General features: G+C 55.4%; 8 protein-coding genes across 8 annotated transcripts; 4 read left to right on the top strand and 4 right to left on the bottom strand.

Moving 5' to 3' along the window:
• Window positions 1-300: 300 nt before the first annotated feature.
• Window positions 301-3,259, top strand: CHFR (E3 ubiquitin-protein ligase CHFR; the record flags this gene model as incomplete). The annotated part of the gene is made up of 2 exons (XM_037322241.1): window positions 301-351; window positions 500-3,259. The coding sequence occupies 2 exons, from the start codon at window positions 301-303 to the stop codon at window positions 3,257-3,259; spliced, it is 2,811 nt and encodes a 936-aa protein (XP_037180167.1).
• A 2,071-nt stretch (window positions 3,260-5,330) lies between these two features.
• cys-17 (Cysteine synthase 1) lies at window positions 5,331-6,516 on the top strand (the record flags this gene model as incomplete). Its single annotated transcript, XM_037322242.1, has 2 exons — window positions 5,331-5,448; window positions 5,519-6,516. The coding sequence occupies 2 exons, from the start codon at window positions 5,331-5,333 to the stop codon at window positions 6,514-6,516; spliced, it is 1,116 nt and encodes a 371-aa protein (XP_037180166.1).
• A 181-nt stretch (window positions 6,517-6,697) lies between these two features.
• CGCA056_v006994 (uncharacterized protein) lies at window positions 6,698-7,904 on the bottom strand (the record flags this gene model as incomplete). The annotated part of the gene is made up of 2 exons (XM_037322243.1): window positions 6,698-7,737; window positions 7,790-7,904. The coding sequence occupies 2 exons, from the start codon at window positions 7,902-7,904 to the stop codon at window positions 6,698-6,700; spliced, it is 1,155 nt and encodes a 384-aa protein (XP_037180173.1).
• A 270-nt stretch (window positions 7,905-8,174) lies between these two features.
• On the top strand, window positions 8,175-8,922 carry CGCA056_v006995 (54S ribosomal protein subunit img1; the record flags this gene model as incomplete). The annotated part of the gene is made up of 2 exons (XM_037322244.1): window positions 8,175-8,352; window positions 8,408-8,922. The coding sequence occupies 2 exons, from the start codon at window positions 8,175-8,177 to the stop codon at window positions 8,920-8,922; spliced, it is 693 nt and encodes a 230-aa protein (XP_037180172.1).
• A 746-nt stretch (window positions 8,923-9,668) lies between these two features.
• On the bottom strand, window positions 9,669-12,538 carry TRK2-1 (Low-affinity potassium transport protein; the record flags this gene model as incomplete). Its single annotated transcript, XM_037322245.1, has 3 exons — window positions 9,669-10,616; window positions 10,668-12,358; window positions 12,439-12,538. 3 exons carry the CDS (start codon window positions 12,536-12,538, stop codon window positions 9,669-9,671), a joined length of 2,739 nt encoding a protein of 912 aa, XP_037180171.1.
• A 4,742-nt stretch (window positions 12,539-17,280) lies between these two features.
• SSL2 (General transcription and DNA repair factor IIH helicase subunit XPB) lies at window positions 17,281-19,761 on the bottom strand (the record flags this gene model as incomplete). Its single annotated transcript, XM_037322246.1, has 1 exon — window positions 17,281-19,761. The coding sequence occupies one exon, from the start codon at window positions 19,759-19,761 to the stop codon at window positions 17,281-17,283; it is 2,481 nt and encodes an 826-aa protein (XP_037180170.1).
• Window positions 19,762-20,581: 820 nt separating this feature from the next.
• Window positions 20,582-21,064, top strand: CGCA056_v006998 (Uncharacterized protein; the record flags this gene model as incomplete). The annotated part of the gene is made up of 3 exons (XM_037322247.1): window positions 20,582-20,586; window positions 20,640-20,683; window positions 20,745-21,064. The coding sequence occupies 3 exons, from the start codon at window positions 20,582-20,584 to the stop codon at window positions 21,062-21,064; spliced, it is 369 nt and encodes a 122-aa protein (XP_037180447.1).
• Window positions 21,065-21,221: 157 nt separating this feature from the next.
• Window positions 21,222-22,250, bottom strand: PRE6 (Proteasome subunit alpha type-4; the record flags this gene model as incomplete). Its single annotated transcript, XM_037322248.1, has 5 exons — window positions 21,222-21,549; window positions 21,604-21,991; window positions 22,048-22,100; window positions 22,156-22,162; window positions 22,220-22,250. The coding sequence occupies 5 exons, from the start codon at window positions 22,248-22,250 to the stop codon at window positions 21,222-21,224; spliced, it is 807 nt and encodes a 268-aa protein (XP_037180446.1).
• Window positions 22,251-22,271: the final 21 nt, after the last annotated feature.

Below are 22,271 nucleotides of genomic sequence, written 5' to 3' on the forward strand. Positions count from 1 at the left end.
GGTAAGCAGGGATAAGGGAGCCGGGGCCAGCAGACGTGGGGTTGGGCTTCTGTAGCTGCCATCCATCACAGGCGGTTTTCTGAGCTTTTTTTTTCTTCTCTTGGTGGTCCAGTGCTTGCAGCTGCGGGCACGGCGCGCCTAGCCTTTGCCTTTCAAGCCCGCCCCGCCACCGCAGCTCGCCAACGACCGCCAGCCAGTCTTAATACGAACCATGTCCCCTCAGGCGCATCTTGGGCAGTTCCACGTCTTCCCCAAGACATTGCCTTGGTGCCCGGCATTTTTGGGATCTCGTGGTGCTCCATGGATTCCTCAAAGCCTGCCCTCGACCTGGAGAAGGAGCTGACATGCTCTGTAAGTTGCCCGTCCTTGTCGTCTGATCCAAAGCCCCGTAGCGCCGCCCTAGAGCGGGAGTCTAGAGAGCCTGTGAGAGTGACAGCGGTGGAAAGTGGGAGGGGCACTTTAAATGCTTCTTTTTGCGCTGACCGATTCGTCTCTGCAGATCTGCACCGAGCTCCTCTACCAGCCCTTGACTCTTCTCGACTGCCTGCACACCTATTGCGGCGCATGTCTAAAGGACTGGTTTTCTTTTCAAGCCCAGCAGGCCGAAAACTCGCCAAACCCACCGTCACCAAGTTCCAACATCTTCACCTGCCCGTCATGCCGTGCGCGAGTGCGCGACACGAGGCACAATGCCACCGTCGCAACCCTCCTCGACATGTTCGTTGCGGCAAACCCCGACCGAAAGAGATCTGAGGCGGATATCGAGGAAATGGTCAAGAAGTACAAGCCGGGGGACAAGGTGCTCCCGCGCATACGCAGTTCAGAAAGAACGCCGGACGAGAGGCGGGCGGAAGAGGAAGAGCGGAGGTTAATAGAGGATGTGCGGGAGTTGAGCCTGCGGGAGGCTGGGGTGGAAACCTCCTTGGCTCCGCGGCACAGACGACGCCGGGAGGATAGCAGCTCTGGAGACGGCAGAACGCGCAGAAGTCGAGATCCTAGTCGCGACAGCCGTCAGAGTCACAGACACGAGGGCAGTAGACGACCCCGCACCGAAGAAGACCGATCTCATGGAGACCAGCTGCAGCCCGACGCAAGGCCAAGTGAGCAGAGGAGAAGGCGGAGGAGTGAGTCAAGGCAACGTGAGGAGTCATCGGCGGAATCTCGACGTCGCCAAATTGAGCATCAGTCGTCGCTGAGGTCGTTGATCAGCTCCGGAGACTTGAGTGAGCGAGACATCGAGAGGGAGATTGAAGAGTTCGCAAGGCAGATCCAGGAGGAGGGCCTTCTCGATGGTCTCGACCTCGACAATATTGACCTCAGTCGAAATGACGACCTGAGCCGAAAGATCACGGAGGCCTACCGGCGCCGACAGAGGGAGCGGGAGCGGGCTAGAGGTGACAGGACGAGGAGGAGAGATACCGATGGGCAGTCGAGACACTCTCCTGACCGTGTTCAGGAAATCAGGGCAACTGCATCAGACAGCAGCAGGCCATCAAGCAGGCAGCGACCACACTCGAGGTCGACGAGTGCCACAGGCGTCCCCGATGATCGCAGCCGACCCCCGCTCTCGCAAAGTGCGATGCACCTCGAAATCCGCCCAAAGGAGAGGCGAAGGAGACGTCGAACCTCTAGCGGCGGCCGTAGTGCGACCACGCCGGTTCCAGCTTCGCAGTCTGAAGTCCGCGTGGCTACACGTTCACAGACGGACCTTTCCACCACAACCCGTACACAGTTTGGCGATGCATCGGCGCCGAGGACAGTCTTTGGCGAAGCTAGAAGCTCCAGCACTCCCTCTGTGCCGACGACGCAGCCCCCTAGTGATTCCCCCACGTCCCGCGATCTTTCTTTCGCCGGCCGAGCACCAACCTCTGCGCTGGTATCTGCCAACTTTGCCCCCTCCCCGCCCATAGAGCCGTTATCACCTCGCATCCAGCGGCCAAACCGTCCAGCAGATCTGTCCATCATCAGCCAGACCCTCTCCAGTCCAGTCGGACTGGGCATCGGTAGCCCAAACTCACCAGGACACCAACGCACACGCTCGCAGCTTTACCCCGAGCCGTCCATCGCATGTTCCCGGTGTGCCAAACAGCACATTGAGTACGACCTTCACTACAACTGCGGCATCTGTGCCAGTGGCAACTGGAATATCTGTCTCGAATGCTACCGTTCGGGCAAGGGCTGCTTGCATTGGTTCGGCTTCGGATACGGCGCGTGGACGAAGTGGGAGAAAGCTCGCCAAGCCGGTCGAGAGGATCTACCTAGGCCACACATGCTAACGGCAAACCGATATCTCCAACCCAAGATCATCCCTGGCGGAGCGGAGGGTAGGAGGACGCTTACGACTGAGGACCCGATCAAGCGTCTAGAGAGCGGTAACTTCTGCGCAAACTGTCTTTCATGGGCGAATGAGTGCTTCTGGCGCTGCGATTCGTGCAATCTGGGTGACTGGGGTTTCTGCAATAACTGCGTGAACCAGGGACGATGCTGCACTCACCCGCTTCTGCCATTGACATATCAGCCTCAGCAATCCCACACGCCGCCTGCGAGCCCGAGATCGCCAAAACCGCCTCATTCGTCGGCTGTTCTGACGGGGCCAAACATCCATAATATCGGCCCCTTCAAGCCCCTTACCTTCACAACACGCTGCGACGTATGCCAGGACCCCATCGTTCCTAGCCACAGCCGGTACCACTGCTTCACCTGCACCAGCTCCATCGAGCCAGACACCTATCCAGGCGACTACGACATATGCACCAACTGCTACGCCAACCTCGAAGCCCGCGGCCAAGTCAGCCCCGAAAACGGCCACGCCGGTTGGCGCCGCTGCCTCAACGGGCACCGCATGGTCGTCGTCGGCTTCCACGACGGACCCGGCGGGCAATATCGGCACGTCCTCGCCGACCTCGTAGGAGGCCGCGGGCTGCGAATGGAACAAGCCCCGGGCGACGACCGAGCGCACCACAAGTGGTGGTGGACCGAGGGCTCGCAGCGACGCGAGCGCTTCGTCACGACAGATGTGGCTGAGGATGCCCCGACGAGCGAGGCCCTGGCACAGGGGTTCCCGCCGGACGGGGGTACGGGGATGCGGGCCAACGCGGCGTGGGCTTGGTTCCCCAAGGCTGAGGATGAGCTAATGTTTCCCAAGGGTGCTGAGATTAGGGAGATTGAGGATGTTAATGGGGACTGGTTCTTTGGGGTCTACATGGGCGCCAAGGGGCTCTTCCCTTCGCCGTATGTGAGGAACTTGGAGCAGCACTGAGAAGACTGTGGCGGTTGGTGAAAGCAAGAGAATGATTGTATAATGAGGCGCTGTGATGAATGAAACGGCCGGGAGTATCAAAAGTGGCACATGTCCTGTGGACGCCACCATTTTCTCTATATAGGTGAAATGGATATCCAATCTATCAATATGAACAAAACTTAGCTCAGAAGTTTAAATGAGGCAGCTGAATAACCTAGAGAAGTCCAAAATGGAGGAGGACATGCGAAATAGGGAAGGAAGTCAAGAAGACTGAAGTATGCATTCGACCGCTACGTCCTTACTTCTAATACTCCCTTAACGGGAGATGACGAGATTGATGCTTCTGGTCAGCCAACTTCAGAGAGACAAATGGTCGCTGCTAAGTCAGTCAGCACTAACTTTGTGTGTTGGTCAAGTGACCCTCTAACGTGTCTAATGTAGAGGACTCCTCAGGAACGCTGTATGTTAGATGTGCTGCAGTAAAAATCTCATGATCCATAGCATTACCAATTACCCATTACCCATAAATATCCAGATGGGTACCCATTCTCAAACTTTATCCCTACCCATGGGTATCCAACGGGTATTCAATGGGTCTTCATATTCATAGAACCCGTACAACACGGATATCCAGACCAAATCATACCTATACCCATCCCCAGATCATACCCACAGATATCCAATCCGTACCCGTACCCAAATCATACCCATAGGTATCCAAAACATTCCCACATCTAAACCACATCCACATCTAGAATATATCCGTCCCCGTGGGTACCCATAACCATCGTCCATTACCCATGTGGTTGTCTTCACCGATGTATAAACAATGTCCGTACCCATGGGTATCCATACCCATAGAATCCATACCCACGGATATTCAAATCATCGCTACACCCAGGCCATACCCTTACCCGTACCCACGGACATCCGATGTGTGTCCATATCCATATCCACACCCACGGATATCCAGACCGTATCTATACCCATGGGTATCCAGATCCCATGGATAACCATATGGATATCTCCCGGATATCCAATCGATACCATACGCATGCCCATGCGCAAACCAAATTTATACCGGAGACATGTCCATATCCATGGGTATCCGTACTATGGGTACCCACACCCAAATCGATCTATTTTGTATGGCTCGACTAGGGAAATATTGCAGAAACGCTAGGGAATGAAGTGGTGGCCCTGGTATAAAAGAATGGTCTGTGTCCAAGCCTTAGCATCTTCGTAGCCCTATCGCTGTCCTAGGGACTGCTTATTCCAAAAGTCTCATAAGTATAACGACGACAACGATCATTTGGATGGGTACAAAAAAACAGTAAGAATGCAATTTGACAGATATTTCAGGCACCACACCAATGAGACAAGACAATCCAATTATTGAAAAAGAGTTTGCGCTTGCATGGTAGTAACAAAATATCTACAAGCTAATTGAACTTAACCGTCGCAATTTGCCTGGTGCGGTCGTGACTGAGAACGGGAAGTGTCTCTGTCTTAAATGGCGTCAGGGTCAGCACAAGTTTCTGTGAGGAAATAGAAATGCTCCCAGAAGTCCTGGATCAAGCAGTGTGCGTTCGCTGTTAGAATTGAAAAGGGACTTTTAGTCCACGTCAAAAATGCACGTCGTACGCATTGGCTGTTAATTGTCCCGTGTTCAACATTATTTCCGAACCGGCCTTGTTCGATGAAATTTGCAAAACGTATCCCGAGGCGCGCAACACAATTCTAAGCATCTATTTCACCTAAATTCGGACCGGTCTCGTCGGTACGGGATGATCGGCCGGCTCCCCCGACTGCCGTCCCGCGGCCCCGCGCCGTTCTTCAGCGACCCCACCACGGCCGCCTCAAGCTCTGACGTGATTTTTTTTAGCGGCACGCAGAACCCAATTGAACCCCACCACGGGAGGGACCACCCCTTGTCACCCAGCTTAGAAAGCCGAACGCCGGAGGTTCTTCAACATACCTAGAAACCGCCAACCTCCCAAGTCGCAAGTCGACCGATCGCACTGCACAGCTGTTCCCCGGGCTGTGATTCTGAATCTTGGAGTGATTGACTCTTCGAGATACAGACACCATGAACCGTCTCGGTGTCCGTCGCTTCGCGACGACGGCCGTCCGCGCCATTGACCCTCCCAGCGCCTACTCCCTCAACCTCTCCAAGGCGCAGGGCGTCGTCAAGGGCCTCACCGGCGGTACGTCCTCACTCCCTTCCTCCTCTCCTCCTCAATTGACAGCACGCTAACCACGCGGCTTCCCCTCCAGCCATCGGCAATACCCCCCTCATCCGCCTCAACAAGCTCTCCGCCGAGACCGGCTGCGAAGTCCTCGGCAAGGCCGAGTTCATGAACCCAGGCGGCTCCGTCAAGGACCGCGCCGCCCTCTATGTCGTCAAGGACGCCGAGGAGCGCGGCCTCCTCAAGCCGGGCGGCACCGTCGTCGAGGGCACCGCGGGCAACACCGGCATCGGCCTCGCGCACGTCTGCCGCTCCAAGGGCTACAAGCTCGTCATCTACATGCCCAACACCCAGTCCCAGGGCAAGATCGATCTGCTGAGGCTGCTCGGCGCCGAGGTCTACCCCGTGCCGGCCGTCGCCTTCGAGAACCCCGAGAACTACAACCATCAGGCCCGCCGCCACGCCGAGCGCCTCGACAACGCCGTCTGGACGAACCAGTTCGACAACACGGCCAACCGCCGCGCGCACATCGAGACCACGGGCCCCGAGATCTGGGAGCAGACGCAGGGCAAGGTCGACGCCTTCACGTGCGCCACGGGCACCGCCGGCACGCTCGCGGGCATCACGCGCTTCCTCAAGGACAAGAGCGGCGGCCGCGTCAAGTCATTCCTCGCCGACCCGCCCGGCAGCGTGCTGCACTCGTACGTGAGCTCCGGTGGCAAGCTGGTCGAGCGCACGGGGTCCAGCATCACCGAGGGCATCGGCCAGGGCCGCATCACGGACAACCTGGCGCCCGATATCGGGCTCGTCGACGGCTCCCTGACTATCGCCGACGAGAAGAGCATCGAGATGGTGTACCGCTGCCTCGACGAGGAGGGTCTGTACCTGGGCGCCAGCTCGGCACTCAACGTCGTGGCCGCCAAGGAGGTTGCTGAGAAGCTCGGCAAGGGACACACCGTCGTCACAATCCTCTGCGACGGCGCATACCGCTACGCCGAGAGGTTGTTCTCGCGCAAGTGGCTGGGCGAGAAGAAGCTCCTGGGCGCGATACCGAAGCATCTGGAAAAGTACATTGTCTTGCCGTAGTCGGCCGTCTCTTTTGGGTGTGTGCCTTTGATGCTTGTATACATAGATAATCTTACATATCAGCTGTACATAGCCCCCGCCTGCCTCTTGGAGCGTCGTCTGATTCTTTTCTTTATGCCATCCTCCGCCTCCATTTTTCTCGCATTAGTCATGCCCTCCCTTCATATGTCCCGATTGTCCCCTACGCCTTGGACTCAAAGAGGGTGTTGTAGGTTGACAAGCCGCGCTCGGCAGGAGTGCTTTCGCTGTCGACCGCCTGCTTCACCTCGGCGCCGAGCGTCGCAGCGATTGCCTGCAATTTCTCCGCCGTAGGCTGATCCACCACGCGGGCAGCGAGGAACAGACCGTGCAGGACAGGGCTGGCGGTGGCCAGGTACTGCGTCCTGCTCGAGGCCAGGTACGCGACACCGGTCTGGTAGTTCTTGTAGGCCTCCCTCGGGTGCAACTTCTTCAAGCCCTTGTCCGCGGGCCACCTCTCCACAACCTGTTTCGCGTACAGCGTAACCTTGCCGTCGACGTCCTTGCCCTCGTTGTGCTTCACAGCCAGCACGGCAGCCAGGTGCAGCGCCGCGCCCAGAACCTGGGGGTCCTTGTGCAGCGGCCAGCGGACCTGCTGCCCGCGCTTGACCGTCGGGTCGTGCTTGAGCTTGTGCTTGTCGTCCTCGATCATCTCAATCACCATCTCCGCCCACCGCAGGCTCTGCTCCGTCAACTCCTTGTCCCACCCGCTCTGGGCCGCGCGCATCTGCACGTAGTGTAGCGTCTCGTTGACCTTCTCCGACGTGTCCAGCTTGAAGCCGGTCTTGCGCACCTGCCGCGCCGCCTCGATGATGGTGAAGATCTGCCCCTTGGAGCCCGCCAGGCGGACCATCTTGGCGAAGTCGACCTGGCTGTACCGGCGCCCCGCGATGCGCATGCCCGCTAGCAGGCGGCCAAAGTTGTTCCAGTCCTCGGCAGTCTGCATCTCACGCAGAGCCTTCCAGGTGATCTCGCGTGAGGGCGGCAGGGCATCCTGGTCGATGTGGGTAAACTTGTGCTCGTGGCCGTCGACCTCGACGTAGACGGGGTCGGTGCGGAGGGAGTTCTTCATCTTCGGGGAGAACACACGCTGGCGCTGGTGGATGGGGAGGTGGAAGGGGAGGATGATGTTGGACTGGATCTCTTCGAGGATCGGAGCGAGGCCGGGGTTCGAGGTCTTGTCAAAGATGACTTGGTTATTGTCTACCACCACCTGGTTAGCATCTTCGGTATAAACGTTGATCACGGAACGTACTTTGGTGGGCTGGTGTTTGGCTGAAGCTCCGTTGCTGCTGCGCGATACAGCCCGCCGGCTGCTCCCATACCGACGGCTTTGCCCTCAGGGCCCTTCCAACTAAACTCCTGGACATGGTCTCCGTATGTGGCGTGGGTTGTTGTCGAGACTATCGAGACATCCGACGAGGGAGCTACGGGTAGTACAGGGTCCCCTCCAAAAATTTGGAGATGCAAGAACGGTGCAGCGATCGCGCCCGGCTCCGCATCATTGATGCACCGAGCCAATCACAGCCCGCAATTGGCATTCCGAACATCGACTTTTTGGATTCTCTCCTACGAAAGCTACCCTGCGCCTCGGTCGACGGCAACGCCTTTCGGGTCCAAATCGCCCACTACACATCAAAATGAACGCAAACTGTCTACTCAGACGGCCTGTGGGCTGTCTGAAGACAGCGCTCCGTCAGACGCGCCACCAGAGACTGCTCACCCGGTCCATGGCCACCGCCGTCGAGAAGCCTAAAGCACCACCAAAAGGCTCTGCTCGGGCACAACCACCCTTCAAACTCCCCAAGCCGGCAAGATGTAAGCATTTCTCACGATACACTCACAAAGACGGATTTGCTAAGACAGCACCCAGTCCGACCCGAAGGCAAGCCCTTGTTCTACGTCTGGCCGCAAGTCGAAACCATCCGCTCCACCCACAAGAACCCCATGCCCGAGCTCGACGCCAAGCAGCGCGCGACCCTCGACCCGACCGGCGCCCGAACCCGCCTCTTCGACATCACCCGGCCCGACGCCGCCAAGGTCGGCGACGTCCTCATGGTCACCACGAAATCCGGCGAGCCCTTCTCCGGCGTGTGCATCAGCATCCGCCGCCGCGGCGTCGACACGGCCATCCTCGTGCGCTCGCAGCTGATGAAGGTCGGCGTCGAAATGTGGTACAAGATCTACTCGCCCACCGTCATCGGTATCGATATCGTCTGGCGCAGGCCCAAGCGCGCGAGGCGTGCTCGTCTCACGTACATGCGCAAGCCGAAGCATGACATGGGCAACGTCGATCACCTCGTCTATGCTTGGAAGAAGGAGAGATACGGCATGCGTGCGAGGGCGAAGGGACAGGTTGGTTCGAGGTTCGAGAAGGAGCAGAAGTGATGACTTTGAGAGCTCTCGGTTGTTCCAGAGAAGGCGTGGTGGGGGAGGCTTTGACATTATCTTGGCCGTAACGGCCTCGAAGGGTGATGTACGATTAGAAAACTGGTGGGTTGTACAACACGGACCCAAGAGCCTTGTACATGAACACAAAAAGATCTCTTACACTCAACGGATTATGAATCAAGATGAGTACCGTGAGGACAATCAGAGGTCTAAGATTAAGACAGGCGCAGAGGCTTGGGTTCTGGAGGCAATGCTGACGCAGGCACATGCCAAAAGGCTTGAAAATTAAAGAAAGGTTACTGAATTTATAGAACAAGGAAGAATGGCGAGTGTCGTAATGGGGCCCTCTAGAGATGGAGCAATCAGGATTGAGGGGGTTGAAAGGAGTCCCAGTGCTTTGACTGTGTCTAAGCCTTGGTCACCATGCTGACAGACAGCACATCACCACATGAATAACCATTGCAGACATGAAAATAGAAACTTCCGTTCATCAGTCATCATAATTGTACAGAATCCTAAGAATGTACAGGAATTTCCCAACGCCAACTCACGAGGTATGTCCGTAGCTTGAGCTTGTCTATTTCGTCCTGTCTTCAGAAAAGAATGACTGCCGCACCAAATATGTATTTTCGAACCAGTAACTCCGCACACATGCCAATATCGTGCATAACTCCGTAAAAGGCTCGCTCATTGTTTTGCTCATCAGGTGTTGATGGTTTCGGGATGACCAATTGCTGCAGCGTCTAGCGCGCTGGTGTGGTGTTAACTCTTCGAGTCGTGTTCATAACCTCAGAGTCAGTAGACGTGCTATCATCCTCGGTCGGCTCTGTGGCACGCCTCCTCATCTCCTCTGCTATTGGCAGATGGTGGTCGCCGACCTCGAAAGACCTGCTGCGTCGGGACGTAAAACTGTCCGCGTGCGGGACCATGGGAGGACCAGGGTGCAAGAATTGAGTCAAGATGTTGATGTTTCCGCGGTTGGTGCTCTGCCTTCTCGATCTCAGATGAGATCGACTGGCGCTCACGGCTGTTCCGGTTGATGCGCCCGTAGCAGATCGTGCTAGTACTGGCAACGGCGCCTCTTCAGCCTCCTTTTCAAAGCGCGACTCGCTCGGAAGGAGCACAGCGCGATCGAGGCCGTAAGGCAAACCACGGTGTCTTCCACGGATTTGCATGGCAATGATGATAAGCTTGCCTCCGGTGGTGAACTGCGAGCAGAGAGATGCGTTGACGTTGGGATAGCCGAGACTCAGTCCAACGGTACCGTAGGCACTCACTATCTCGAACAGCACAGAAAAGACATCGAAGTCCTTCTGCTGAATACGAGGTCCTTCGGTGATGGCCAAAATGAAGAGCCCCAAGAACACGTACCATAAATCGAAGGAAAGTTGTCGACGCAAATGGGTTCCTACGTAAGACATGGCGCTGTTCTCATTCGCAGCGTCGACGTCTTCGTCGGGGTGATGGTATACGCCAAGTGATTTCTCCTCGTAAACGTTGGTGCGACGAATGGAGATGGCAATGGGGAAGACTGAAATGTACATCATGATCATGTACGAAACCTGGACAGCAGGGTGCAAAAGTGAAATGTTGACCACAGAGAAACCTGCGGTTCTGGTCGATGCCGCTTGGAACAGGCCGTCGACGATGCGGATGCCAACTGGCAGATGGCTAACAGCATTGTCTTTGAGCTAAATTATAAGTTAGCGGTGTTTGCTTTGTGAGTGAAATCGAGTACCTACGTCGAGAAGAACGAAGAACAACAAATCGAGGACATTGAGGCCGATGAGAATAGTCAACAGCCACCAAGTTGCACCTGCTGGAAATAGCAAGGTGAAGCAGCGACGGGGGTGATCCAACAAGAATCTGAGCTCCTGATGGAGACCTCCCTTAGGGACGATCTTTGACAGGACCCAGATGACAAACCGGAGCATGACAGGGAAGCCAGTGTTGCCAATTATGATGAGGAACGACATGATCAACAGAATAAAAGGCACATCATGAAAAGAGGTCATGCTGTCCGGGGTCAGGGTGAAACCCAAATCGTTGAGAGCCGAGTTTGCGGTGAAGACGGCCCACCAGGCCTTGCTGACGCCGATGGACTCGATGTAGTTCCCGTATTTATCGTTCGAGCTAGTGTGAACCCATGGAAGGAAGCATGCGACAGCAAAAAGCGAGAAGCCCCAGAAATAACAGAGTAGAATGACAGCAAGTGTCCTCAACGACCGGTACTCGATTCCTCCTAGTTCCTCACGCTGGTCCTGTGTCAGGCCAGGGAAGGCAGAGTTTCTACCCAAGGTGGGCGTGAAACTAAGGTAGGGCATGTCGTCTTGCTTGTCGCGTGACAGGGCGGATCGGAACGTATCGACGCGGCTTCGGACTCTCGTCAAAGCGTTTTCTGATGTGCCATCATCCTGCGGTTGCTTCTTACGATACCTGCGGAACGTGAAAGGGAAAATGGCTCTGCCGATAGCCTCGGCTTCATCTGCAAGCTCATCCTTGACAGGGGGGTCGTGTTGGTCTCGTGGCCGCTCCGGCTCTTCGATCTTGATTGTCTGTCGGCGTCCAGCATTGCCGACATCGTTGGCCATACCATTCGCTCCGCTGGCAGCGGAATGGTCGTGATTGTGGTCTCTGTCGTCCTCCGGTTCTGGAGCATCGCCGTGTTCAACACGCTTGGGCTCTATACCCTTCTCAACGTCTCTAGGGTTGGGAATTCGGAGGGTCTCCCCATTTTGATCGTTGCGTTGTCGCTCAAGGATGGCCAAGTGCGCAGGAGACGATGGCGACGGGAGCTTGACTTCCGGCTCAGTTCCATCACTCCTGAAAACATTTCGGGCGAAGGTAATTCGGTTTTGTGATGCATCGATGTCGTTGGCATCATCTTGGGACCCCGGGGCGGTATTGGGAGTCTGCTCGCCTGAAGAACGATGGGCTGGGGTTCCGGGAATTGGGACAAAGCCGTTGCTGCCGGGCGAAATGCGACCGTCCTCGTCGTCCTTCATATCGTACACGATGCCGTCGTTGGTCATCCGACCCCTCCTCCTATGGATAACCTGGATGTTCCGTACACTCAGGCCACGGCCTCTCTCTGCCTGGTTCAATTCATCTCCCCTGGCTCTGGACATGGATTTGGATATGGTGTTTCTCCGCTGGCGAGCCTCGCGGACGACGGTCTGGAATCGCTTCTCGAACCAGTAGAGCCGAAGGAACACGACGGAGGAATGAATGGTGATGGGGTTGGAGGTCATGGCAAAGATGTAGATGCATATTTGCTGGAAAGTGTTCAGCAGATTTACATCAATGGTGTTGAGGCCGGCTTGTGTGTTGGCTCCGCTGGCAAAGAACAGAGCGTCAACATATGCCATCTGGCCGCCGGCAGTGGCGTAAATCAGAATAGAGCCGAGGATGGTGAGGCCACAGATCCAGAAGTCTAAAGTGGAAGCGTGGTGCAATTAGCGCAATGCGCAGACGGCGATGGGAAATGCGACGGTAGTTGGGACGGCGACTTACAGTGAGCCGAGATGAAGTTGAAATGGGGCTTCTTGGATATAAAGGAAGGCTTGGCTGCCCGGAGCTGGGCGAGCAGCCAGCCACGCGCGTCGTCGAGCATTTCTCTCGAGTCGCGACGATGATCTCGAGGATTTGCGGAGTGTGTGATGAGAGGAGGGAGAAAACAAAGTGGCCTAGAGGCAAGCCGGTCGAGACATCAGCTGGGGGATTTGTATGAGTATGGCAGTGTTGGTAGTGGGCGTGGGTGCTGGTGCTGGCGAATGTGCCAGGTCTTGGCGCTTGTGGCTGTGATGCTTCAGTCTAACCGTCCTTGTTATAAGGATTGGATGACGGCTGAGCTGGAATTCATTATGATCGATTGGTGCGCGGCGATTGGGATGGGGTAGTGGCAGCCGGTCGTGGTAAGCGTGACATAGGCGGAGTCCGTGTACATAAAGCAGGAGGTAGGTATGGTAGGGGCGAATTGGGTAAAAAGTCGGGATGGAAAAGAAGAGTCGAGGCAAAGGTAGGTAGACAAGGTAGGTGAGGAAGGTTCGATCGGATGAGCCCAGAGTTCAGAAGGCGAGTGGGCGCACCGAAGAGGCATCCGATGGGTGAGGTGCTGCTGCACTGCGAAATGGGCGATTGCAGACAATCGTCCAAGACACGGATTGAATGCCACTGCCCGGTGCTACTCGCAACTGGCGGCTGCTGCTGCTACTGCTGCTACTGCTGCTAACTGCTGCTGCTGCTGACTGCCGGCGTCGATGCCAATGCCAATGCCCGAGGCTCTTGGCTCTTGGCTCCTGGCTCCTGGCTCCTGGTTCCTCGAAGGAAAAAAGAGCAAAGAAGCTGACAACAAGACCAGCAGTCTGGGAAGAAAGAAGGAAGGCCGTGTTTGGGATCTTTATTGTGTGACGGGGGTCAACAACCCGGAGGCGTCCGTTCCCATTTTTTTCCCTCGCCTTTTTTTCTGTTTTTAATTAGAAAGGGACACTGGAGCAAGAAGGATGGTGCAGCGGACTGCGGGCGTTACGGACAGCCTCTAGTGGAGTGGTAACCAGACCACGGCGCGCCCAAATTCACCTTCAACAGCTGCTGCTGCGGCATCCCAGGTCCACATCCTCTGCCATCCATGCCCTTGACAGGGTCTTCATTGGGGTTTGATGGCAACATGGCAACGCTAGAACTGTGCCTGGGGGTAACAGCAGCATGGGGCGAGCTAAGCTTTGTCTGGCAGCGACTGGTAGGATCCACTCACGATGGAACAGAAAAATTGTTCCCTGGGCTGGAAGCAGTCGAGGAATTGCATCTGGTAAGGGACGAAAGTCCATCGCCGGAAAACCGGAGTGCTTTCCCCAGCTTCCCAGTGGCAAGTGGCTTCCATCATCCGTTCCAGAGCTCGGAAAGCCGCTGGCTGTGGGCCCTGACAATCGAATTTCACACCTCAGTGCTCAGTGTTCTTGAGAGGCAAGCAAGAACAAATAGTGGGCATGCATCTCTTCGTATCGAACGGCACCCGTCTGGCACTCGATCAGTCAGTCAGTACATTACGGATACACAATCACACCATTGGATCACCTCAGGTTCCTCGCCTTACAGAGCAGCATACCACGTAAGTGCCCGGCACGGATGGATAGTCTGCGGGACCTGACCTTACATCCGCCTATTCAAGGCCGCCCTCGCCGTGTCCGCGGCCGAGTCGGAGTGATCGCCAATCATCTGCGCACATCATTCATGTGTTGCTATCTTCATCTCTGCACATCACACATCGCAGGAGAGCATGGACTTTCCTTCCCGTGCAACGAGGGGTTTCTGCCGTCTGCGACGGACTGTCCACCATTCCTACCTTAAAGTAAGGTAGCACATAGCTGTCTTAGCTTACCCTCCCACCCGGTACTCTAGGTAAGATGAGATGCAACTCGTGATATGTGTTTCGCGGCGTGCCATAGCAAGACACCCGCCATTGCTAGTTACCCCCAAATCTCCTATTAGTTCCCCCCGACCAAGCAGCCGGCGGAGTGCCACAGTGCCAAGCAACTTTATTTGAAGGTGTGGGTCGCAGCCTCTCGCCCAAGCAGAACACCGCAGAGCTGCTGCAGTCGCCCAAAGGAGCCAGAGTCCAGCAGACTGCGGCTGCGACGCGACAGGGTAACAGGGGCACGACGCTACGGAATACGTCATTTTGTGCCAGCACATCTCACCCTCCTTCTCGATGGATCTCTTGGACAATCTCTCGAAGGAGGTGCGCTGTGGTAGTGGTGGCATGTGAACGCATGCATATCCCCTCCTTCACCAGCCGGTTCCTTCTTCGCTGCTGCTCCATCCCACCACCTTGCGCGCATATCCATGCTTCCCACGGTATCCTGAGACGCATCTTCAGTTCCATCTTTCTTGGAGGCGCCATTCATGCTTTGCAGATCGACCCCGAGTGTGTCGTATGCGTCTGTTTATTTACAACGGCGCCGCGGTTTCCGGGAATACAGTCGCCCAAATCGCCACCAAGCCTCCAACATGCTCACATCTCCTCAGCAGCAAGAAACCCGTTCGGACCCCCAGACGCCTTCACCATGACTCTCGCGTGGTTGCAACACCGGCGCAACTGCCCTCTTGACCCCTATAATGAAACAGCATGGCCGCCGCGCCATACCGGCTATCCCAGCCAAGCCGACGCAACCCCCATCGCCCAGAAGCTCAGAAGAGACGCTGCGGCCAGCACTCCGACGGCGTACCTTGATTAGCCGAAGCCAGCAAGTACCACCTGCAAGCCACGCCGCCTATGAAACCTATCGGTATCCCCAGAAATCCTGAAGCCCATTGAGTCTTTCTTAGGCGCAGCATATCTCTTACAGCGAGGCTTACATGAGGCACTGCACAAGCTCAATCACAACCTGGAAACAAATGCAACCTGGCACAACATCGCACATCTGTCAGCCGCATTTACTGAGCACTCTCACTCACACTCTCTAGTTCTGTCACACTATGGTCTTCTCTGGTTCGCAGCTTCGCTGGCTCAACTAGCCGTTTGCCTTCGACTCGCCTTCGAGGGGAGGACAAAACTAAGCTACCTAGCTACAGGTACCTGACAAAACAACCCTGATTTCTGTCTGGGCCGAACGCAGTCAAAGTCAATGCGAAATCACGGAAAGTCCACGTTGTCGGCCACCAAGATGCTGCTTTCTGGCTCATCGACCACAATTCCAACCCTTCTCAACCGGACTGCCGGTCGGTTCTTGGGGTCTAGAACACAGGCACTGATAGACAAGCAGCGAGACAGCCGCCCACCGAGGTGAGATCTGAGAGACGACGCCAAGTAACCGCATACGACACCCTTGTCACTTCTCAGTCTCACCACTTGGATACAACTTATTCACCAGCTGATTTCCTTGAGATTCTGCTCACCCGCCTTCACCGCTAAAATTCCAGATGACCAGCTCCTCAACCGATGCGACGCGGTCCTACTCGACCAAGCCCTAGCGAGAGGCAATGCACGCGAGTTGTGAGATGGCGGCACAAGACCCTCATCTCCAAACCTGGACTGCCAAGACATCACCGACACCCTTGAACGCCCACGCCGTTGAGATACGCCGTCCAGATATGGCGAGCCTGTGGTATTGGAGCGATCATCGGCTCTTTACACCGATTCAACCCGTATTACTCGCCGAGACCATCCCTTCTGTGCCTTCGAATTATTCGTCAGATGGCCCACGTGAAGAAAAATGTCTGCCGACTGGTACGTTTGCACAGTTGCAGACCGACTAATTCTCCAGGGACGTTGAACAGGGCAACGAGTTTTTTGCCATGGCGCAATCCATCCCTTGATGAGGACCCTATCGAGCCCCTGTTCGCTTCGCAAACACCAGATAGGGGCGAGCGTCCTTGGCGATCTCAGTGCGGTCGGTTACAAACATCCGCAACCGGCTGCTGTTTATCACCTCCAACTGATTTTCCCCAAATGACCACGTTTTTCCATTGGCAACATGGGTTTTCTTGACACGACAAAATAAGAAACGCCCATCGGATTTGCAATGCCAATCTCTGCAGCCGGCCGATAGTACCCGGCTATCCGCCCACAGATTGTCGATCCTCTAGCGGAAGCTTCTGTTTCCAACCCTACGCATAGAGCCCTTGACCGACCGACAGGGACCGGAGAACACTTCCCTTTCGACCCCCTATTTTTTTTTTCCTCTTACTACCCTTCCTTCCGTGCGGGATACCCGAACAAGTGACGGTGAACACGGACACCGGTCTGAGTGGACAGACCGAGTACCCTAGCAACACGAGCTGAATGCCGGCGGCTGGCAAATGAAAGAAGCAACTTGACTCGGAAAGCCTTGATATCGGAATTGCAATGAAGCTGTGTCTAGACCGTTCCTCAATCGCCGAAGCTCGGCACCTGCAGGCCTCCATCTCAGACAAACGCAATGAGGGGTTAACAGAGTGGATGTTTTTGTCGAGTTGTTGTCCAGAACCAACCCCCAGGCTCGGCTCTGCCCGTGGCGAGTCTTCCGCGTTTGTTATGAAGTGCCCAATACAGCCGTCCGTACAGAAGAAAAACTCACCGGACGATGCAGTTACCCATGGATTGGCCACGCAGGTTGTCCATCCGAGAGCAAGCAAGGAGAAAGATCACAGACTGACAAACGTTCAAGTCCTTGGGCAGAATAATATTTCCAATCTTGGTAGTCTAGCTACCGATGCAGAGCCGCCCTGCATACGAAGGCCATGGCTGTGACTGCATTTTTGTTGGAGGACGTTTATGTAGCCTTCTCTATAGTAGTACACCGAGCAAACCGCGCTCTGTCGCGTGATCTCGTAACCCCCCCCCCCCCCAAAACGCCTCGACCGTGTTCATTATACATATTAGCGCTTAGCTTTCTCTCTCTGGATCTTCTTGAAGAAGGTGCTGCTCTCAGCCTTGGCCTTCTTGAGCTTGACCCTCTTGTTCTGCTCCATATACGCCATGTCCTGGCCACCAGAGAGATCTCCCAACAGACCTGCTGTCCTCCGCGCCGCCGCCTTCTTCTTGCCTCTGGCCGGGGCACGACCCATGTTGCCGCTGTGGAACAAGTCGTCGATAACTTCGTCCTCGCCGCCGGCCTCGTTCTCGATCAGCACCTTCTGCAACAGTTCGCGTCTCTCACTCGCAGCCGCATATGCGAGGCCAGGTGTCTTCTCAATGTTGGCGAGTTGTGTGATCACCTTGAAAGCGTAGCCCTGGTCGACGAGGAAAGCCTGTCTCTTGGAGGAGTAATACATCTCCTGTGTGTCCTTGGACACGAGGGAGTAGAAGAAGGCGTTGAAGCCCTCCTCGTTTCTCTTCTTGGCTCGGAGAATACGGCCGAGACGCTGCGCCTCTTGACGACGGGAACCGTAGTGCGACGAGATCTGGATGAGGCAAGTGGCCTCGGGCAAGTCGAGGGATGTGTCTCCAATCTTTGAAAGGAAAAGAGTGTTGACTTGCGGGTTGTGCTGGAAGTTCTGAAGAATATTCATGCGCTCGGCCTGGCCTGTACCTCCGTAGATGTACACCTTCTGGAGCTTCTCGGCATACATCTTCAATGCGTAGACGTTGTCCGAGAAGACAATAATCTTGTCTCCGCGCGACTCGTGATAGTTGATGAGATACTGAGCAGCCTGAAACTTGCGAGGATTCATGATGTAAAGCAACGCTCTTTTGCGCGCCGAGGCCTTGAGGTACTCGTCGTAGAATTCCGCGGTCATTGGGCACCAAACTTCAGCGCACTGCACTTTGGCAATGTGTCCCTGTTCGGACAGCTCCATCCAGTTGGCCTCGTACAGCTTGGGTCCGATGAGGAAGTTCAAATCCGAAATCTTGTCATCCTCACGAAGAAGTGTGGCAGTAAGTCCTAGTTTAGAATGCGTCTTGATAGACGACGTGACGTTGCGGAAGATATTAGCAGGCACAACGTGAACCTCGTCGAGAAGCATTAGACCCCATTCTCGGGTCTGAAGGAAATCCATCATCTTCTTCGCCTCGTGAGACCTCTCTCTAGTTTGCGTCACCATGGAGTAAGTAGTAACGATGATACCCGTGTTACCAGGGAAAATCGCGCCCTTGTTGTCGGATGTAAAGGCTTGAATATCCTCCGGCTTGATATTTGACCACTTGAGGAACTCGTTTCGCCATTGCACAACCGACATGGAGCTAGTGCAGAGGACAATGACACCCTTCTTCACAGTGCAAGCTGCCGTAATTCCGACAAGCGTTTTTCCAGCACCGCAAGGAAGGACGATCAAACCACTCTTTGCTCGGCCGTTTCCAAACATCTTGGACAGACTCTTTTCTTGGTACGGTCGAATCAGCGTACCAGGTCTCAAGTCAATCTCCAGATTCGGGTTGGCTTCATCTCTGCGGAAGTCGTATTCCTCCAGCACCGGGTATTCCAGTTCAAGACATCGCTTCTGTACCGTCTCCACCGCATCGTCCGAAATTTCGAAGGCATGGGTGATTTCCTGGTCATCGTCGTCGTCGTCGTTCAGCGCTGCATAAACCTCGCTATCCTGAGCTTGAGCTTCGCCCTCGCGACCCTTGGCCTTCTGTTCCTCGGCCTGCCGTACACCTGCGGCGTTGGCGGTGCCTGGAATGACCAGGGGGCCCTGCTTAGGAGCAGCCGTTGTTGTGATCTCTTCGTTTCCGTGAACTCGCAGAGGTCCAATGACTGGATCCTTCAGAAGCTTCTGCAGGATCACCGGATCGGTACTCTCGACAAAGTATTTAGTGTTCTTCAGCACCAACTTGACTTTGCCGAAACTTTGTGTGCAGCCTTCGATAAACTTGCGAATGCTTTCCGGTAGAGGCATCTTCAAGAAGCGGTCCAGGGTGTTGATGATGTCGCCAGGAGACAAGCCAACCGACACGGCAGCGTACAAACTGTGTGTCGTGAGGGCATATTCGTGAATGAAGGACGGTCGCGAAATCGGTTCGGCGATGGTGATCAAGAAATCCTGCGCCTGCTCGGCAAGCGGGTTGAAGCTCTCCAAGAAGATGCGCCCCTTTGCTGGGTCGATGTAGAGAGGGCGGTTCGTGGAGTCGGGTTTCATCTGGAGCCACGAGAAGTCGCGCTTCTTCTTGAACAGCGCGGACATGGACTCTTGTCCATTTGCTTTTGGTCTGTCGAGGTAGGCGTCGACGGAGAACTTGTCGACATTCTTCTCGAGGTTCTCATCTTCGGATTCACTGATGGGATCTACCACGGAGGATTCATTATCACTAGCGACGCTCCTGTTGGGGGTAGCGCCCCCTGGCGTGGACACTGCCGAGCCCTTTCCTGCCTTGAGGCTGCCGGTGACGGCTCCCTGAGCCTTCCTCTTCGGCGGCATCGTGGCGGATGAATGTCGTGGGATATCGGGCGTCGCAAAGATGCAGAGAAATGATGTGAAGAGAGAATGTGCAGAGGCGAATGATGTAGCCTGCAAATGGGTCCTGTGTTAAAGTACCAGGTAGGTAAGCAGCAACACCCAGGCAGACAAGGCAGGCAGGCAAGGCAAGTTATTGGATGGGCTCCTGCACTCCAGCTTTGGCGTGCCCCACCTGCCAGGGTCCCAGGTGAAAGCACTCAGTGACAGACAGTCGGTTAGGTGCCTGTCTACCTTTCTCGTAGCTAGTAGATGCCTTCGATCGAATTTTCGTTCCGAAACTATGAGACGATGTGTATTTGCTATATCATGTTCCTATGGTTGAACACTGGCAGAGAAAAACGCGGTGATATGCTGATGCCAACACTACAGAAACGAGTGCAAATACATAAGCAAGAACTTTGATCGAGAAATGAATACTTGAGAGCGCAGTATTGAGTCTCTTTGCAAGTTTTGGAAGACTTCTTAAGCAATGGTCATATTTTCTGGAATTACGCCTTTATTGGCAAAAAACAGTGCCGTCGTTCTATTTCATCCCCCACACAGTCGGCGGGGTGTGCAGCGGGAAGAATCAGGCACTGGAGGCGACAAGCCAGGACCCCGCCAAATTTATCAGCAGCCCAAATATTTGGTGGAACCTTCTTCACCTCCAGGCCACCACCAAAAGTTGCATGTCCCCCGAAACCGCTGGCCAGATTGTGCAAGGCAAGTGAAGAACCTGGAACTACGGGACAGATAATCGTTCGACTTAAATCGCGGTTAACGCAGAAGAACAACATACACCATGTGGTACGCTCCATCGAGCCTTCGACCCCTGACCGCCAGCTAATAGCTCCTGAAAGCAAACACGTCCTGAACGCGCAAGTCGCCATTCGCTCACCATGCTGTACGCCGCCGAAGAACTCCCCATCCTGGGAAAGACACATCTAATCGTTTTTCCCATACAGGCAAGAAATGGTTCGACTGCGCCGAGTGCCACCAGGAGCAGGAGAGGCACCCTCTCATGCAAACCTTCGACATGACCTTCGCCTGCAAGAAGTGCAAGAAGTGCTTCCGCAAGGACGCGCAAGAGTTTGAGGAATCCGACGAATACTGCCCACACTGCGATAACCACTTCGTCATCGACGCTGTCACTCCCAAGGCCGCCATCTCTGTCGAGGGCGAGGACGCCCGTAAGGACAGTCGCATGATCAAGGACGAGCGTGTCCGTCAAGTCGAAGGAAAGTCGATATTCGACCCTACCGACGATGCGGACAAGTTGGGTTGAGCGAGGTTAGTTAGGCATTTGTGTGACAGCAGGCGACTTTATGGACACCGTTTTTAGTAGATTCCCCACGGCATGTCTAGAGGTGGTAATACAATGGTATTTGGTTGATACCCTCATCAGTGTCGTCTATCCGCGAACCCAACGCCTTTTCATGCCTTTACTCGTCACCGTCACCGGAGCCTCTCGTCAGGATGGCCGCGCTTCCGGTTCCTGGCGTCCGGCCCGTCTTCTTCTTGGCCGCCTCCTCTTGCTTCTCCTGCTCGATGTTCTTGACGTAGTTCTCAATCTCCTCTACCGGGAGCATCTCGATTGTCTTTCCCGGAGCCATCAGAGCAATCTCGATGTTCTTGGCTCCAGTCTGGACAACTTCGAGGAGAGACTTGATAGCCAGGCGGATGGTAGCCTCCCTGTCCATGTCCTCCTTGTAGTTGCGCTCGAGGAATTCGCGAACTGTCTTGCTTGAACGGCCAATGGCGTTGGCTTTCCTGTAAGAGGGTTAGCAAGGTGCTTTCACGCAAGTTTCTAGGCCAAGAACATACCATGCCGAGTAGATGCCAGAAGGCTCAGTCTGGTAAAGGCGGGGAACCTTGCTGCCGCTGTCGAAGCCGACAATCAAGGTGCTGATGCCGAATGGCCGGACACCACCGCTCTGCGTGTACCGTTGCTGGACACCAGCGACGTACTTGGTCATGTACTCGATCGAGGCGGGGTCTTCGACAGTGAGTCTGTGGGACTGAGCCTCTAACCGCGCCTTGTCGACAAGGATGCGGGCATCGGCGTTCAAGCCAGCGAAGGCCAGGCAGACGTGGGTGTCGAGGAGCTGGATCTTGGACGGGGTGATTCGGGTGTCTTGCAGCTTCATGGCTGATCGCTTTTCGCATCCGAGAACGACAACATCGGTGCCCTTGACGCCGACCGCACACGTTCCTATGATAACAGTGAGCTGGAGTTCGCCCTGGGATGTGGCGGGCGCGCATTATTACCTCGCTTGACGGCCTCACCGGCATATTCGACCTGGAAGACGTGTCCATCGGGACTGTGCAAGTTAGTTGGCGGGCTTGGGCAGGGTCGAGGGAGAGATGTTGACGGACCTGAAGACTGTTTGCGGCGGGTTAGCTCAACACATTGCAATTAACGGACAGGCAGGCGACGTACCAGACAATGCTCTATCGTAGCCGGAAGCCATCTTTGCTGAATGACGGCTGGT

This window comes from Colletotrichum aenigma, assembly GCF_013390185.1.
Source record: "Colletotrichum aenigma strain Cg56 chromosome Unknown KSG_Cg56_contig04, whole genome shotgun sequence".
In the NCBI taxonomy this organism is placed as follows: domain Eukaryota; kingdom Fungi; phylum Ascomycota; class Sordariomycetes; order Glomerellales; family Glomerellaceae; genus Colletotrichum; species Colletotrichum aenigma.